The sequence below is a fragment of the Pholcus phalangioides genome, unplaced genomic scaffold, assembly GCF_987345545.1.
Source record: "Pholcus phalangioides strain wild (caught in Gottingen) unplaced genomic scaffold, Ppha-v1.0 ptg000022l_1, whole genome shotgun sequence".
Lineage (NCBI taxonomy): Eukaryota > Metazoa > Arthropoda > Arachnida > Araneae > Pholcidae > Pholcus > Pholcus phalangioides.
Window position 1 is genome coordinate 18,618,739 of NW_028301615.1, and position 19,867 is coordinate 18,638,605.

The following is a 19,867-nucleotide window of genomic DNA, read 5'->3' on the forward strand; positions in this document are numbered from 1 at the left end:
CGATTGCCATGTGCGATGCCATTTCCATGCAAATTCAAGTCGGACGATAAGAATTTGGTGACCATACGTCTGTCCTTATATGGGACGTTTCCGTATTTGATCCGTTTTATTTTCCTGATGAAAATTTTCTGGCAACTGAAAATAAAGTAGAGCCCGTCGCTCCGAAATAACGAATTAGGTCAGTCGTCCACTGGAAGTTACGACACGCGGCAGACTACGCGACCGATATTGAGTCAGATGACAAGGGGCGTGTGACGTCGTCCACTGAAAGCGACCTTTTTCTCGTTACTCAATTCATGATTGCACTCCGTGCAGACGAATGTGTTCATTGATAACCTTGAGGAAATATTGAGAAACTGGAATTTTTGAGTCATGGATCCAGAGCAGGGCCGGAACTGCCCCGGGCAGCAAAACTTAGGGGGTGAATGGCAATTTTAGTTGGAAACTACTGTAAGAACACCGTTATAAAATTATCGAATTTTGAAGTTGTGGGGGTGGCAAAATAATGTTTGCCCGAGGCGGCAAAAATCCTACTTACGACCAGGCCTGTCATTTAGGGGAAGCCGTTGCCCCCCTGGCTTTTGAAAATACATTAAAATGGTATATATATACATATATACATACATTGAGTTCTGGTTGTGAAAAAAAAAAATAACTATTTATCACGGCGCCAATTATGATGGTGTGAAAACAAAAAAAATAACAACTTATCGCTGTGCACCAAGAAAGTAAACTTTTGGCCTGGTGATCATATTAGTGGAGGTACCATTTTGAGTTGTTACCGTGTCCGCAACAACCCTTTGTGTGTCGGTGAGTAATTCTCCTGAATAAATATGTACTAGAGCATTTTAAACCAAAACAATTAAGTCACAAACAACGAAAAGAATATGTCAACACACAGAGGTCTAATTTAATTTAGGTTATTTAATTCTAAGAAATTCCTTTTTTTTTTTTTATCTTACTTATCCAAAATTAAAAGATATTTGGGTTCAAAAACAAAAAAAAAAACTAAATATCGCTGCAGTTTGGTTTGCCCAACCACTCAACAAAATTTGAAAGAGAAAATTTACTCACTACCCCATATTAAGGTCACTTCATTCTTGACAACCGGATTTCGATGAACTTTAACTTGAACACTCAGTTCATTTTCTCATAAGTCATCCTTAGACGGGCGAATCTGCTTGGCCACCAGCCACCTGAACGATTGATGTCCTCTGTATCTGCTGAAGCGACGGTCCCTGCACATGCTTTACGACGCATGTGCAGGGACCGTCACCAAAAGTTCCCCAGTTGTACTACCACTCGGGATAGCGTGGACATGGACGAAGTAGCATCCTTAGACTGGACTGCTGCTGGGCTTCATCTTTTATGACTGTTAGTTGACTGGGTTCCTCCATACCGTACGAAGGTGACAAGTAAACCTTCTTCCTAGTTCACTACCGCTCGGGGTAGCATGGACATCACTGACGACTTAATAGGCTCTGCATACTGGATTGTAGTTTTTTTTTTCTGAATTTACATCTTCATGAAATCCTTCTTTTGGCAGTTCAGAACTAAATAGGGGTTTGAGTGACTTGGGATTATAAGTTTCGGGGGAATCTTCAAGTTACGGGGGGGGGGGGGGGATTTTTCAACGGAGGGACCGCACTTTCTCATGCAACTGGTCCCGATGAACTGCACGCCTCCAAAGTTTTCTGGTGCTATTATGAAAATTGAGTGATGGGCGGGGCTTGAGAAAGCGCACCCTCTAATTCGTCACGCAAACTGCGTCATCCAAAATTTTATTCAATTGTATCACGAGGCGCCAACTCAAACATGAAACCAAAAGAAAAATATCTTCTCTCAATACGGGGAATTCTCTCATACGATTTAACTGCCCCGGTAAAGCTTAACAAGAAGCCAGAGTCACAGCCGCGCGATCAATCGGCCGAGGACGCTGGATCGGACGGATCTACCGATAGCACCGGCAATACAGCGGAACTCTACTCAATCGCCAAGATGTACATGAAAAACATCATGAAAGCTACTTCCAGGAAAGATAAGCGAGAGCTCCTGCAAGAATTTCAGAAGGAGGCTGGACTTTATCTTGCCCACTAAAACTTTCAGAATAGCTTGCGAATAGCAAGCACTTAAAAAAGGGCATTAAAAGCCTCCAACTAGCCGAAATTTAAATTCGGTAATTTTCTATCTTTTTCTCCATTTCCTTTAACTTTCTTTTCAAGAACATTTCCTACAAAATCCAATAAAAATTTAAAAAATGAGACATTCCTGATAAATATCAGAAATGACTCTGAAAATATAAATAAAAATATTCTCCCTATCATTTTTCCTTGCTTTTTAAAAATACTAATACTATTCCTCTTTTTTCTTCTCCTAAAAACTAATAATTTAATTAATAAATGTTTTTGTACTATGTGACTATTTTCAGCCAACCAGAATGAGGCACGCAACCGGCGAATCAGGTGCGACCACGACGAAGAGATGTCAGCGTCACGAAGCAGATCACTTTTCCTACCTAAAATATTAACAAGTAATATAACTAACAAGCTCGTCCAGACATGTTTGATTTAAAAATTCCTAGTTAATTAAATGAAAAACTTTAATTAACTGTGGGCTTCCCACTTAGACAGTTCTCCCATCTTCTGACCTAACTTACACAAACACATACATTTGCTCTCTTGCCTCCTTCTTCACATTGGCCCCCCGCGGGCCTGTTATGAGGGCAGTTAATGTCGTCAAACCGACAGGTACTGCCAGAAATCTTTCTTTCGTTAGTTCGTTAGTTAGTTCGGGGTCGATTTAAGAAAAAGAACGGCTTTCAGCAAAGTTTATAATGACAACAATAATTTTCAATATAAGATTTCCCGATTAAATGCATAAATATTCATCGAAATGTGGTGTATATCTAGTGCGGCCTAGGAACAACAAATAGTAGATTCAGTAGTGCCAGGAAGAGACAAAAAGGAGAGATGAATCTGGCAACACGAGGAGTTGACACTTTTGGCTAGACCACGCTGTAATTGATAGGACACTGTTCCGTCGCTTTACTAAAAACATGTAATTGTTCTTATATTATGTTAAATTAAAAAAAGGTTATAGTAGATATATAATAAAAAGCTGACTTGAGTTCTTTTCCGACTCCGACAATCACCATAGAAATCAAAAGAAATTAGCTTTCCAATGATATGCGACATCATATATAAATATTCTTGTTTCGCGACATGCCGAAAAATTTAAATCCAAACAAAGGAAATTCTTAAAAAAATTCAAATTCAACACCCCAATGACAGAGAATAATTTCAATCATATAACATTATTTCAAAGTTTCAAAATATTTTACAACACAAGTTTTCTTTCTTTTCAAAGCATCGAAAACAGCGGAGAGAAAAGGGGGAAAAAAAATTAAATTTTAAAATTGTAATATTCACACGGTCTCAAAATTATTTAACTCTTGATTAACAAAAATGTTTGTTTCTTTTTTTTTTTTTTTTTTAACAAGGGAAACAAACATCGACTCAGAATATGCAAAAGGCGAAAAATCGGCTTTTCAAGTATAAAAAAAAATATTCAACAAGTTACGAACAGTGTGAGAGAAAGAAAAAAGGAATCTTATCTTCCTTTTACATGTACGGGAAGCATTCGTGCGGAAACAAGAAAACTGACTCATCAATATGGCGATGATATCTTTGATTATCAGTTCCCCTCCCCTGGAAAAAGTGGAAATGACGGCCCTGGGTCTCCCCCCCACAAACAAAAATGTGAGAAAATGACTGAAAAAAAGGAAAAATGATCAAATCTATTGTGCGATCACTTTAGTCCTCTCCAGTAATGAAGTGGACCCCCCTAACGAAATATCTGCTGGGGTTTAACGAACGCTTTTCTAATGACCCAGTTTGTCAGACTGGGGAGACCAGACCCCCAAGTTGCCCCCGCTACAGCCGTGTTAAAACGAGATTTTTTTTTTCGCTGTAACGGTATTCGTTCAAACGGGAATCGACTGTACTCGATTACTCCAGTAGATAGCAGCACATTTTTCGGAATGTATAGTGGGGAAAATTTAGTCAAAAGGGGAATTTTTTTTTTTTTGGGGGGAAATTTCGCTCGATGACGTTGAAGTCAAGTCAAGTTCGGTTCGCGGTAGAAACATTGTTATTACGAAGTTCGTGTAGAAAGTGACGTTTTCCCCTCAGTCAAATATTATTGAATAATATGCTTTGTGACGAGAATTAATCGGCCATCCAAAAAGGTGAACATCACATTTTTGTTTTCTATTCAACTGTGTAAATGCTTTATCATTTATTCATCATTTATAATTTTTATTAACGGATTTCTAGGCTTACTGGAAACGACTTCATTGTTAGCATTGAAATCTCAATTGGAGTGAGACATTGAGTGAAGGTGTTTTCCCCCCCCCCCCTCATCTATTCTAATTTACCTCACAGGGTTAGTTCTTTGCTGAGGGATGTGGGGGGGGGGTAGTCATTTTCTACAGTTGTGGGGCCCACAGGGCTCCAGGGAGGATTGTTATAATTTCTTCACATTTTTTTTTATTCACTGTTAATAGTTGAGAAAATGTGGTCAGCCCCTCCGCCACAAAAGATTCTACCATAGAGGGCTCCCCCGCAGTCTTGGATCCCGGGGGGGGGGGGAAGTGGATCACCACCCAAGGGTCGCAACTAGATAATTTGTCAGGCCGCTGTGGTGGTGGAGTGGTCATAGTGACGGACTCGCATCGCGGGGACCCGGGTTCGAGCCCCACCGTCACCACAGTGGTGGTCGGCTGAAGTTGGTTTTCTGTTGTTCCCAACTTCGAGGCGCGAATGCGAGCCGATCTCCCCGTTAAAAAGTCTCGCCACAGAGAGCAACAGTCCTACAAACAGTACAAATATTCAGTCACTACACATCACTCACTTCACTTCTTAGATATAGATGGCAGCACTGAAAAATCATACACAACACTAGATACGCACTCAGCCTGTTAGGTACAAATACCACGCCACAACAGGCAAATTGCCCAACGAGGTGGCTGACTTAAGAACATCATGGATCCCCAAGCCATTTTTTGGAGGCCCTACCTACTACTGCTACACCACACATGCACCCCACCCCGGAACCCCCAACGAATCGGTACATGCGGGAATGTGCGTGTACGTGTAGTGAAACCTGACGTGAAGTTTTTTTTGTTTCTCTGTAATGCTTGTTATGTGTAGTGCTGTCATCTGCCAGCAGTTTTTCTAACTATGAGTGAAGTGTTATGATTGAATGATTTATCGTTGTAGAACTGTTGCTCTCTGTGGCGAGACTTTTTAACGGGGAGATCGGCTCGCATTTGCGCCTTGAAGTTGGGAACAACAGAAAACCAACTTCAGCCGACCACCACTGTGGGGTTCGAACCCGGATCCTCGCATCGCAAGTCCGTCACTATAACCACTCGACCACCACAGCGGCAAACACGCACTTACACTTCCGGCACAACTCACTAGGTAGTAAATTGCCTATGGCGATAGACCTGAGTTGTGCTCGGTTAAAGAAAAGAAGAAAAAAAGAAGAGAGATACTTTGTCACCCGGGCAGGGCTCCCACTTGACTTACTTTTTTAGTAAAACATCCCACTTTCTTGGTTTCGTTCCTCGTCCTAGTTTTTGTCTTACTTTTCCTTTTTTATTTAACCAAATCTTATCAACAAAATTAGTATAATTGATTCTAATTGAGGAAGGAATCATCAACATAATGCCAAACAATGCAAATGTGATACATTCATGGGCAGAGATACGTTGCCCCCCCCCCCCAGTGTCAAAGTTGGAATTGACTGATCCAATGTATATTATGCATATATGAATTGACAACAGAATTGTGCCCCCCCCCCCAGACTTCCAAGTCTATCTCTGCCTATGGGTACATTGCAAGTAATGATTTTGCCAAAGCAGAACTTGTATCATTTTTGAAGTTATTTGGGGAGGGGGTGTATGTGGACTGTTTGGTGACTTAGTAATTTTTCATTTGCTTAGTTTGAGGATTCAACAAGTGGAGTAGTGATTAAAAACTTCTGCCTGGTTGAAAAAAATAATTTTGTAGGTTCCTGTATATATATAAAAGAGAACATTTCTAAAAACAACTTGGCTATTTTTGGCCCCAAACATGTCAGGCGACCCGACTAAAAGTCACCAAAGCTGTTAGACACTACAAACGCCGGAAAAAAAAATCATCAGCATAGAAAACAATAATAAAAACCCATTCAAATATAATATCACAAAACACAAGAGAATTATAATAGTATAAATACAAATACAACGCCACAACAGGCAAATTGCCCAACGAGGTGGCTGACTTAAGAACATCATGGATCCCCGAGCCCCTACCTACTACTGCTACATCACACATGCACCCCCCCCCCCCGCAGAACCCCCCCAACGAATCGGTACATGTGGGAATGTGCGTGTACGTGTAGTGCAACCTGACGTAAAGTTTGTTTCTGTGTAATGCTTGTTATGTGTAGTACTGTCATCTGCCCCCAGTTTTACTAACTATGAGTGAAGTGTTATGGTTGAATGATTTACCGTTGTAGGACTGTTGCTCTCTGTGGCGAGACTTTTTAACGGGGAGATCGGCTCGCATTTGCGCCTTGAAGTTGGGAACCACAGAAAACCAACTTCAGTCGACCACCACTGTGGGGTTCGAACCTGGATCCTCGCATCACGAGTCCGGCACTATAACCACTCGACCACCACAGCGGCGTAAACATAAATAAAATCTGGATTATAAATATGATTTTGTGTTAATAAATATGATGTGACGCTGTGGGACGCTATTGACATCCAAGCAATTATAACAGTGCTAAAACCAACATGTGTGGTTATAATAATAAGAATATCACTAAGATTAGACATCAAAACAACATAAGGTATCCACTCTTTTAAATAAGCAATTGTCCTGCATGTTGTATAAATAAATATATTCTTTGTATAAAAAATTAAAACCGGACTCCTTTTCTAGGATATGATACAACCTTATCGGCAGAAAAAAAATGTAATCCTAACGCTCAGAACGAAATTGACAAAACGGCTGTTCAAAAGTTTGAAAAGACATGCTAGAAACAACAACTAGCACCACCAAGGAAACATTCTGGAACAACAAACTCAACAGAACAACTAACGCCGCCATTGACAACTTATCATTGGAAAACATCCGCCAACTTGCAGTGCTCCTTATACCAAAGCGGTTCCGTCCTTTTAAAAAAAAGGGGGATGGACAACGCAGTAAAACCATCTGGTCTTATTTATATCAAATCTTGTAATTTACACATTTTGCTTTTGGAAGTAGTCTCGAAAGAGCGTCATTCTTAAAAAACGTACATGTATTCATAATTTGGGAACAGCTGTCGTATGGTCCACCACTTGGCGATTTTTTGGCGACACACATGTCTGATGGCGTGACGAAGAGTCGCCAAGGCCGTCAGACACTACGGACGCCCAAAAAAAAACATCAGCATGCAAAATATAATAGAAACCACCAAGCATAAAAATAGAAAAAAATATCAGTTAAAAAAAATTACACCTGGCCCATTTTTTTAATAATAAAAAGATCGGGGCATAAGGAATTCCAGGCATAAATATTCTATGTATTAAAACTAAAACCCGGACCCTTTTTTTTAAATAAACGGAGCCGGGCATGAAAAATTCTGTAGGTTCATTTTAAATAATAAACCGATAAGAAGGAAGGCATGGCAATGGATGAATAACCAATAAATACAACGAAATAATAAAACGGTATGATACAACCTGAGCAGTAGAGGAAGCAGTAGATAATAATCCAAATGACGTAAGCTACAGAAGGGAGGAATAATAATCAGACACACGCTGGAAATGGAACAACGGCTGTTTGGAATTTTTGAAAAAACGCGGTGAGCAAAAGAAAAATCCTGTTTAGTGAAGTCAGTGCCATCTAGTATCACCCAACCTAACCGGAAAGGTGTTAAAAAATATGGCAACCCAGAGAAGCATTATGACGGTCGTGGCGACTTATCACGAGGAAAAAGTCGCCAAAGTCGTGGCGGACCATACTGCATCTGTTCCATAATTTGCTGTGCGCATTGTCGAAGAGAGTTGACAGCATTGGCGTACACAAAGGAGGGGATTTTACACCCCCCGAGCCACGATTACAGTGTTATTTTGCAGGAAAAAATGTAAACACCATCCCACTCAGAAGGGGGAAAAAAATCTGAACCCCCCACTCTGGAAAATTCTGCGTGCATCTATGATTGACAAACTAGACTGTGGAAGACTAAAAAAAATTTAAAAAAAGTAATATATTGTGAGGAGAGACAGAAAAGAATTATCTGTGGTTGCTAGTATTCTTTTTTGGCCAAAAATTGTTTTTTTAACCAAGTCATTTGTCATTCCGCTTTAGCTCGAGTCAATCTTAGGGGACGTTCAAGTATTACGTAAGTAAATTTTTAGCCATTTTTGAGCCCCTAGTCAGCAAAATTTTGTCAGCACTGCCCCCCCACCTCCTAACACATATTGGTAGAATCAGAAACGTACACGGAAGGGGGCATGGGGAGGGCTCATGTGCTCACCCCTTCCCAGCCGAAATTTTTTTTTAATGTTAAAAAAAAACAAAAAAAAAGTGGCATGTGGCACATTTTCAGATCACTGAAGTAGGCCCGTGGCACATTCAAAGATCACTGAAGTAGGCCCATGGCACATTTTCAGATCACTAAAGCAGGCCCATGGCACATTTTCAGATCACTAAAGCAGGCCCATGGCACATTTTCAGATCACTGAAGTAGGCCCGTGGCACATTCAAAGATCACTTAAGTAACACACGGCACAGTTCTAGAACATTTAAATGAATGATCCGTGGCACATTTAGAGATCCCTTGAGTGACATTGCACAATTTTAGAGCACTAAAGCAGCGTCCTCTTTCCCCCCCCCCCCCCGCACACAGTGTGGTTCTACATCACCCAAGTTAGCCGCAGAACATTCCCAGATTACTTAAGTGGTCTGTGGCTCAATTACGGATCACTTGAGTGATTGATGCGTTGCGCAGTTCCAGAGCACTTCCGTGGCCCGGAAACATTTCCAGAGCACTTGAAGGATCCGTGAAACATTTAGATATCGCTGAAGTGGCTCTGTAAGGGATTTATCATTAGGGAGAATGTTAGTTCAGGTGCCCACAAACTAGCGATAGGTTTTTCTCGTATTTGGCGCACCGAGTAAGATGCCGTCAATAATATTTCATATTTTCATAAAAGGTGGTTGATGACGTAATCATCATCCAAACCTCCCTCCCCATCAAAAGTCATCAAATCTGAAAACCCCCTCCCCCCATCGATGCTGATGTAATACTTGAATGGCCCCTTACAGGATACAGAAATAGTGTGCTATGAAAAAAATTTAAATTTAAAAACATTTAGGGATTTTTTTTATTATGCTATGATTATGTTGTCTTGCGGGTGGGGGGGGGGGTGTACCCTCCCCTTGTCACTCTTTCTAATTTTTTGAGTGGGAGCCCTGCCAATCATTCGGCAAAAGGGCAGAATACTGAATAGCAGCCGAATATTTGTCCCATCTCTAGTATCCACTTATGGCTTAGAGTGGACCTTGGTATTGTTTGTGAAAAACATTATGGTCTAATAAGTTTTATATTTATGCTACATGCTCCTGGTAGAATATATCTATTTCTTTTCTGTCGTAGGTTCAAGAGAAGGCAGAGCTGGACTAGCATGGTGTTGAGAAAATGGCATTCTATTTGCGTCAGATAGGGAACAATAAAAATCCAGTAAGAATACCTTTGAACAAGGAAGAAGTTGTAGTGGGACGCAGACATTTTGCATCTGTGTACTTGTCTGTTTTCGTGTCTCGGAAACATGCATCATTTCAAGTTGCAGCCGATAACCAATGGTTCGTCAAAGATCTCAGCATTCTCAATGGAACATTCGTCAATGGAGAAAAAATTGGGAAAGGTTTGCACAGACTGAATGTTGGGGACACAATTGGTTTTGGTGTGCCTCATGCAACTAATGGTCAAGAGTTTGAGGTGAAATTGTGCATGAATAGAAATGCGCAGGTGGCATGTGAAAATGGTAAGACAAAGGTTGCTGAACAACAAATCCCACCTAGGGAGTTGGAAGTGTGCCATTCCGTCTCGTCGCTGGCTTCATCTACCAGCACACATCAGTTGCCGATGGCTTCCAACGTAAAGCGCGAGAATGGATCTGTATGTGTCAGTGGCAGTGGGGAAGGAAAATCAAATTCAACCACTAGAGATGTTGAATTGATCGAACTGTCTGCGGACGAAGAAGAGGAAAACTACAGAAATAAATATGCATATATTTTGAATGGAAAACAGCCTAGAGTGGTATTAGAAAGATGTGATCATTTAGTACCAAAGCCTCGCAAACCCCCTAGAAGTGTTCCCAGCAACAGTGATACCAAGTGCAAAGTCACAAGACAAGTGGCGAGAAGGCAAGGACAGCCAGGGGTTCTCGAGGACAGCTCTCTAAGTTCGTCGCTGTCGGATTCTGGGGATTCAGACACTTCAGACGATTCTTACGGAAAGCTGAAAAGGAAAATGTCATTTATCCTTCCTTGTACTTTGAAAAAGGAAAAATTTTGTTCCAAACGGAGTTATGAGTCTGCTGAATCTTCAGATTCAGATGATTCATCATCAGTGCTATCAAAGAAACATGGATACAAAAGCAAATTCAAGGGCCGAAAGAAATTGATTTTGTATTCTTCATCTGATGAAGACGAGGACAATTTTGTTAAAACTTCGAGCAAAGCACTTCATGTGAAAAAGGAAAATGTTTCTATAAAAATGGAACGCCCCACTTCCAAAGAGGATAAACAGACTGTCCAAAAGGATTTTGCCCCTCATCCTTCTAGCCCTATAAAAGACAGTGACTGCAGGTCACTGAAGGTCACTAACCATGATTCCTCAAAGAACCATGAGAGTGAAAATAAAGAACCAGCTCGAAAGAATGCAAAAACTGCTGAAAAAACTTCCTCTCGTACGATTAGTGATTTTTCTACTCATCACATTCTAGGAGTTGGGAAACAACATATTGTGTCACAGAACTTGCATGTCTCATCCGAAACATCTGGTGTTCAAGCAGCAACCTCTGATGGAAACAAGAAGTCTAGTAATGAGCTTGAAGATCTCTGTCATTTTCCAGATTGTGTTCAGATTAAAGAAGAAATCGTAGACGACAATGTATTTCATGCTCAGAGGGATAAAAACCGAAATATATTGTCTAAAATATCTATTTCACACATTTCGGATGAAGCACCGGTGGCTTCAATTGAAAGGGTTTTCAGCCTGAGCAACAAGGAAAATCGGGAACATCTTCGTAGTATTTTGCAGCCACTTGACATAGATTATTCTCTTGAAACAGCCGCGGTCCCTGATCCTGTGGCGCCAAGGAATGAGGTCGGTTTTGAGAAAAGTCACACTATTAGCACTTGTATCAAAGAAGAACCGAAAGAGGATAATAATTCTCACAGAACAAACTGTTCAACGAGTGGGGAAGTTCATACCACTGTTATTCCCCATCAGTATCAATCAGTGAATGACAACCGTAGCAAGAAAAATATTCCAGAGAAGGTGTCGGACAATGTTGAAGTTGTTTCATCGGAAAAACTTTTAGTTAAAGATCTTAGTGGCAATTATGAAAAAGACGAATCTCTTAGTGTGATTTATGACGACGATAAAGATGAGCTTGGCTATTCTCAGAGGTATGAAGTCATCGATATATCGGATGACGATGAATATCTGAATTTCCCATCTTCGCAAGGAAGGGATGAAAACGATACAGAATTTCACATAAAAGCAGAGCCCGCAGATGACGATTTTGATGACTTCGTGCCAAATGTTGAAAAACCATCAGAAAATGAGTTTTGTAGAGAATATATTCCACTGACAACTGTTCTGAAGTCAGAACCAGTTTACCCTGACGAATATAATGATGATTTCATTCAGAGTGAAAATATTTTCAATATTAAACAGTTTATCTCGAGTAACCTTGAATCGTGTTCTAAAGACAAGACGCCAACTGTTTCCACAGGCTGCAGCCAGTTTGAAAGCGGTCTCGAATCCTTGGACAGTAGAAAAACTGACACACATTCAGGAAAGAAATCGGCAAAGTCATTGTCTGGTGCTAACAAATCTGGAAAATATTGTGAAACAGATTCTGATGCTGGGAAATCCTCACCAGAAGCAGTTGATGATTATCATGTGGATGATTGCGATGATTACTTTCCTGTACTTTCTCAGGCCTTCTTTGAGTCCACTCGCTCACCATCACACGATAACTCTGATGATGCCTCGAGAACGCCAGAATTCTATGAAGAAGAAGAAGAAGAACCATCACTACACGATCAGAACAAATTATCCAGAAACTCTTCGGTTTCTAAGGGTGTCACAAAAATTTCAAAAACATTGCTTACAGAAGCAAAACCCATGCAACACCGACCTCGTCACCAACGTGGCAGAGAGGAGTGGTTCGAAGAACGCTGCTCTAATAGGCCACCATCCTCATTCTACAAGGCTGCATCCTCACGAGAAAGGCAGACATCATCACATGATATGCCGCCAATGAACCAGCACATGGAAAAAGTGAAAAAAAGGTCCATTAGGGAGGACACAAAAAAGAAACATGAAAAGGGGAAGAAACGTTCTAAAGATATAAAGAAGGATTTACAAAAACAGATGGGCTTTCGGATACGCGCTCCAAGTGGAGGCTCCGCCATTCCCATGAGAGACAAGGAAAACAAGTCAGAGAGGAAGACTCAGAATGTCAGGCACGAAACTGCCAATATTTCTGGACCTAAACCCAATTCTTTCGAACAGGTAAATGCGAAGGCAGTGAAAGATAAAGTAAACTCCTCTGTGAAGAGAAGGCCAGACAAGTTTTGTTCCCGAATGAATTTCTTGACTGAAGAAACACCAAAACCTCTACCAAAGAAGAAGACCAAACCTGAGTCGCAAACTAGACCACCTGTGCTTGGTATGAATTTCAAAATACCTAAAATAAAACCTTCCTTAAGCAAGACCAATCAATCATCAAAATCTAAAAATTCCAGTGAAAGAAAAACGGCAGGCATCCATAGTGATTTCACATGTGTTGAGAAGCAAGTTACAGCTGCATCGTCAATATTGAAGGACCGCCCACCCTCCTCGCATAGCAATGTCACACATGCAGAGAAGCGTGTTTCAGCTGCGTCAAAATCGAAGGATCGCCCACCCTCCTCACATAGCAATGTCACAAGTGCCGAGAAGCGTGTTTCAGCTACATCGTCAAAAGCGAAGGACCATCTGCCCACCTCACATAGTAATGTCACACATGTTAAGAAGCGTGTTTCAGCTGTGCCATCAATATCAAAGGACTGCCCATCCTCCTCGCATAGTAATTTCACACGTGTTGAAAAACATGTTTCAGCTGGGTCATCAGTATCGAAGGGCTGTCCGCCCTCCTCTCATAGTATGAAGGATGAGAAGAAAATACAGAACTCGTCCAAAAAACTATATTCAGCATCAACATCATCTTCAGGATTCGATGCTGAAAACAGAGCGGGTTATTCAAATTCAAACAGATATTCAAATTTTAGTGGAGTCCAGAATGTCCCCGAAGCTAATCTGGATTCGTTAGCATCTCGGGCCGCAATCGACGGCATTAGCCACAAAAATGTTAACAAGTTGAAGGGTCCACCTGTTCCACTCAGAAATGCTTCAGCCGAGGCTGACCCACGATTTAATGACCCACGTATCTTAAGATACTCGAGTGAGGGTCATCAAAGACCACCATTGCTTCCAAGGCCATTATCATTGCTCCCAACGCCACCATCATTTCGTCCAGAGTCACAAGTGGGAAGCAACAGCAGTGACCTACATAGGAACTTGGCTTGCAACATCACACACACCAGGCAAAATATGTTTCCTCTTCCTCAGCAATCGGATTCCTTACCCAAAAGGATCGATTTCGACTACTTGTTAACAGAGATTCTGAAGAATTGGAATCCACAATGGCTTAAGCAATATGTAAGCTCCGCGATGCGTCCACCATCACAAGTGTCGCAAAATGTGTTTCAACTTCCTTTGGCATACTCATCGTGTGAAAACTATATCAACTATTTCTATCCTATGTTACGCTTGGAAATATGGGAGGAGATTTTCGAAGAGTGGTCCATGTCGGAGGGAAAAAATGTAATAGGTCTCACGGTCAGTCAGAACAGCAAGAAAGGAGATCTAATGATTCTCAACTGCCAGTCACTCGTGAATAGCAAAAGCACTTTTCTTCCAAAAGAAGGAAACCTTCTCATCATAGAGCTGAGAGTTTCAAATCCGGAACTAAACCAATGCATCAAAGTGTTCGGATATATTTATGAATGCAATGTCAAATCCGAAGTAACCTCTCTACATAATGATTGGTACAAGCGACCAGAGTCCAGAGATCCCAATTCGGTTCTATATAACTTTTCAGTCAAAATGAATAAGATATCGGGAATAAATTTGTCTCTGGGTACATTGATGAAAGCATACGTCATTCCTCGTATTTCAACCAAGTTGAAATTAGCAGACGTCTTTCAATTTTTTGTCCCATCGACTCTTAAAAGTGCCATTTTCCAACCGAATGACCAAGCGTTTCGAGTGAATCTTTTCAGAAATAACTTGCCCCCGTTGGTTGTGGGGACTTATAACCAGCAGCAAGTTTTGGCAATCGCTAACATCAGTGAGGAAATGAAAACTGCACCGACGATGCCGAAGATGGTTCTCCTCCAGGGTCCACCAGGAACTGGCAAGACCCATACCATAACTGGCATCGTGCAAGCTTTGCTTTCCAACCCGCAAGATGAAATAAAAATTCTTGTTGTTGCACCATCAAATGCTGCCGTGGATGAGATTGGGAGACGTCTTGTTCAGATAAATAATGCCCGTAGCAGGTGTCCAGAAAATTTTGGACGACCGATACGGTTGGTGCGTGTGGGTGTTTCATCACAGATGCATCAAGATGTGTTGCCATATTCCTTGGAAAACTTGGTGATCCACAATATTAAGGATGATATTAAAAAGGAATTGAAACGGAAGAAAGATGAGCTCGTCAAAAAAGACAGGAAGATGCTGGAAATCAAATACCAGCTCCACATGATGAAAAACAGTTCCGCGCCAGATGAAGCTAGCATCAGGATGAAGGAAAGGGACTACAAAACTCACATTCGTCGAGCAGCATATCTCGAACAGGAAATAAAAAACCATGAGATGAGGCTAAGAGAGAATTCTTTCACAGATTCAACAAAGCAAATAAACTGTAAGCAACAAATCCTCCTGAAGGCTGAGGTAATTTTATCAACGTTGAACAGCTGTCGCCAGCGTAACCTTACTAGAGTTTTCAACTACAAATCTGAGGTGAATTTTACATGCTGTATTGTTGATGAAGCTACGCAGTGTACAGAACTCGAAGTGCTGCAGCCATTGGTGTTTGGAATATGCAAGTTTGTTCTTGTCGGGGACCACAGACAGCTCCCAGCAACAGTTCGATCAAAATTAGCCGAAGAAAACAATTTTGGTCGATCGTTGTTTCAGCGCGCTCACGAGTATTTTTGCAAGAATCGACTCCCTAGTCCAGTAATCATGCTGACCGAACAATACAGGATGCATTCTAAGATTTGCGCTTTTCCCTCTATGCACTTCTATTCAAATAAGTTGAAAACCCCGCCTGGAGTGGACAAACCATTTCCTTTTATGCCTTTCATCATTTTTGATATTTTGTACGGACAAGAAACGAACTCAATGTCTTCAAAAACGAATATCCCAGAAGCAGAAGCGATGAAAAAAATCTGCAAGCACATATTTGCCGTCATGTCTAAACAGCAGTTCTCAATAGGAATCGTGACCCCGTATCAGGGCCAGAAACAAATTTATTTAAAGCATTTCGCTGATCACAAAGAATTGAAGAAAGTTGAGATCAACACAGTCGATGGGTTCCAAGGACGAGAGAAGGATATCATCATCGTTTCGTGTGTTAGAGCCCGTAGCGTGTCGGGCAGCATAGGTTTTCTCGCGTCCAAGAACAGATTGAATGTCGCCATCACTCGAGCACGCCAGTGCCTCATCATTTGTGGCCATATGAGCTCACTGATGCGAGATGCAGACTGGGGTGCCCTCATTGAAAATGCAAAGCAACGCCACTTGTATTATCCTGTGACATGTGATCAAGACATACCTCTCACGATGCGGGAAATCCAATCGCCTTTACGATAAGTCATCTGATGGTAGGATAGAACTTCATTAAAAATAAAACTGCTATAAACACTAGAAGTTTTTCAAATATCATAAATTGTTTCCTCTATTTATGTAAAACATTTTATATACGATTAATGGTTTTATTTCGGCTGCCACTATCATTGACTCATGCAATAGATAACCAAATTGTTTTCCTATCATGTAGTCTAAGTTTCTCGATTGCTTTGATTTTGTTCATCACGACGAAATCGTTGGATTGTATTTTACATTTGCTTTTATCGTAACAGCGATTCGATACAGACGATATACTGTTTTCGTTGGTCATGGAAATTGTTATAATTTCATGTTTTATTATTGATTTTGTTAAAGCTTTTTTTTTTGCTGCATATTGGTAGCGTTACATTCAATCATTGGCGTACGGAAGGCCCCCCCCCCAAGCCGAGATTATAGTGTTATTTTACAGGAAAAAATGCAGCCCCCTCCCCCCCCCCTGAGAGGGAAAAAAATTGAAACCCACCTTCAGAAAATTCTGCTTACGCCTATGCATTCAATATATATGTCTTGTGTTATCTCTTCGATAATAAGGCAAGATTTGATTAATTTACCATTGTTGGATTACCGGCATTGCAGTGGTGTTCAACCAGGTTCACACTAGATTGATACTACAACGATAAGATCCATGATATCGACATGGATCGATTAAAAACTGACAAAAAGTCCACCTGTTGGACTTTTGTACAGTAAAACCCCTCTTAATGGACACCCTTCTTTGACGGCCAAATAATATTTTGCACCTTATATAATAAAAATATGTATTTCAAACCCCTGGTTAACGGTCACCCCCCCCCCTCCTCTTTTATGATGATTTTGTCCTGAAGGTGTCTGTGAAAGAAATGTTTTACTATATTTATATTATATTGTTACTATTCTGTTTTTTTAATATCGCTGTTTATTGTATTTTGCTTATTATTTGCCAATTTTGTAGTTACTGACTTTAGAATAGTGTCAGGGGTTCTCAAATATTTGTAGTCCATGGTGCCCCCCCCCCCCACATCAACAAAATAAAGACTGCAGACCCTTTCCATAAAAATATTTAATACCATAATGTGGGGGTCATTTGCACCAATCCCGAAAGAAAAATTCATTGTTCGGCTATTGTAATGGATATTTCCAAACAGTTCCGATTCTGCCCTTGGGGAGACGTTATGTGGTTAGAGCAACAATAAGAATGTGATGCTGTCTCTGAAACATTTGTGAGATTTAGCAGCAATAAAAAAAACGAGTCAGCTCTGAGGCAAAAGAAAATTTTGGATTTCTTTTCCTCAACTGTAGGCCTACTTTAATAAGTTCTGTTATTTTTAAGACGTGTGATACAGAATGTATGGTTTTGTGTTTAATATCGTTGTTTCATATTGCTTCTATGACACTAGGTATAATTTTTTTCCCCGTGAATGATCGGCTAAACGGAAATCCCCAATCATTTTGGATAATTGATACTCTACTGTAGGGGTCTTCAACCTTTTTTGAGTCCTGAGCACTGCCTATATCCACCATCAAACGAAGAGCATCTTTGGCATACAAGTGCCTGAGATCTGCATTTTAATTGTATTTCTTTGAATACAATTTTTACAGGGTGTTAAATTGAAGCTTCGATCAAGTGCTTGCCAGCACGAAATCAGACATAAAAATTGAGTACTCTCCGTGCTTCAGGGAGCAGCAGCAGGTTGAAGATGGCTGCTCTAATTTACTAAATTAAGAATTTTCAAACACTAAATTGAAAATTAGCGAATGCTGAATATAAATTAAGAAAATCAGATTAATTTCTTTTTTTTTTGTTGCAAAAATCATGATTTTTATCAACCACGATATGAATGTGCCTGGAAAAGTGCTTGAATTTTTTTACTTCCATGTATGAACATGAACTATGTGCAAAGTAGCCCCTCGATTATGGTACATAAATTTTTTTTTTTTTCACAAAACTCATGTAAATCTTCCCCAAGTACCCACTAGTCAAAAACCCAATTTAACGCTTCATTGTGGGAATGTTAATTACGATGATTCTGTTAGTCGTGTATTTATTCTGAAAAGTAAATAAGGTTCATTACAATAAGTTAAGGAATTCACTATCGAGAAGAGATGTGCCTTATCGATGAAGTCAGAGACTTATAAGATAGCATCAAATAAAGAAAAGTCTGTCATGAGTAATGCCCTCTCTGATAGTCAAAATAAGTTAAATTTGGATATTCTTATTCAACAAATAAGACCGAATCAACTTTCTGGGCACTCGCACTAAGAGATTTTTATTTTAACCAATTGTCACTGGCTCATAAAGAATCTGATATCAATGAACGGTGTGTGCTCCCTTGTATAACAAATTACTTTTGTGACAATAATTGCCTAAACTTCAGTGCATAAATTTGTCTCTCTCAGAACCTATTCAAGGCGTAGCAAATTTGCCTCTTTGTTCTTAAATATGAAGACGTCAACAAATTGTTCACACTTTTTTTGAACTAGCAAAACAAAAATCTGATGTTCAACCAGCAAACCAGCATTGTTGCTAGTTTATATACAGGGTGTCCTGTAAGTACTAATGTGGCAAAATTGCCATGTACCAGTTTTGAGAATGTAAAAATTTTGATTTCCTTTATTTTGTGAGACATTGTTGCCATGTCTCTACAGAGGAAAAAAAAAATAAAAGTTTCTAATTGAAATATTCGTAGAGATATTCAAATTCACAACATATATATACTGAATCTCGGTGAATATTGCACTTAGAAACATGATATATATTTTTATTGGCATCAGGACAACTTTCTAATTGGAAGTTGGGGAACTGTATAAAAATTTAAATTTTTTATTTGGATAACTATTTTCACTCTTAAAACTGGTGCAGGGTAATTTTTGAATGCCTTTTGAACATTTTTCAAATTGAAACTACCTTTACAGTGGATGAAATAAAGGTAGCATTAGCACTTACAGAACACAGTGTATATAATACCCGCTTTGGTGAATATATTTAGTTTTAACGTGGTATATGGGTCATTCTCATGAAATTGGCTAAAATTGTCCCCCCCCCCCCCAGCAGTTTTATTCCAAATATCTTTGTCTCTGATGGTATATTGCTTTTCAAATTTGTGAGAATACAACGTATATAGATCATAGGGTATAAAAAAAGTTTTTGACCACCAGGTGATTAAATTGTTTCTTGTTCTTCAAGCATTACTTTTTCACTTGGTTGTAAAAAATTAGCATTTTTTCCCTTTGGTTCATATAAGATATATACTAAATTTCAATGAAAATATACCAATCAGAAACTGAACAGATGTTACGTAAGTAGTGCCATTTTAATTATAACCACCCTACTACATAGTTAGAGAATTTTCTCATCACCATAAATGCTAAAACTTTATATCCCCTAAACTTGAGTAATTTATTTTTTTTGCTTTACTTGTATTAATCAAAACATGTATAACGGCAAATTCTTTAGCTTAGTACTTTTATTTTTAAATGTACTTCCATGAAAATAAGGTATGGATGGTGTTAAAAGGAGCGTATTTAAAGAGGCTATTTTTTATGAGAATGTGTATATATAAAAAATTTTCTATTAAAGGAGCAGGAATGCTTTGCA

General features: G+C 39.8%; 1 protein-coding gene across 2 annotated transcripts; it reads left to right on the top strand.

Moving 5' to 3' along the window:
• Window positions 1-4,129: 4,129 nt before the first annotated feature.
• Window positions 4,130-19,867, top strand: LOC149069934 (uncharacterized). 2 transcript variants are annotated; one of them, XM_089250250.1, is made up of 3 exons: window positions 4,141-4,246; window positions 6,993-7,289; window positions 9,697-19,867. In XM_089250250.1, exon 3 carries the CDS (start codon window positions 9,739-9,741, stop codon window positions 16,255-16,257), a length of 6,519 nt encoding a protein of 2,172 aa, XP_089106376.1. In that variant the 5' UTR covers window positions 4,141-4,246; window positions 6,993-7,289; window positions 9,697-9,738; the 3' UTR covers window positions 16,258-19,867. The 2 variants fall into 2 exon arrangements, with proteins under 2 accessions (XP_089106375.1, XP_089106376.1); XM_089250249.1 differs by lacking the exon at window positions 6,993-7,289 and having other exon boundaries at window positions 4,130-4,246.

Coding starts and splice junctions, on each gene's coding strand:
- LOC149069934 (XM_089250249.1), top strand. CDS start 9,739: ATGGCATTCTATTTGCGTCAGATAGGGAACAATAAAAATCCAGTAAGA.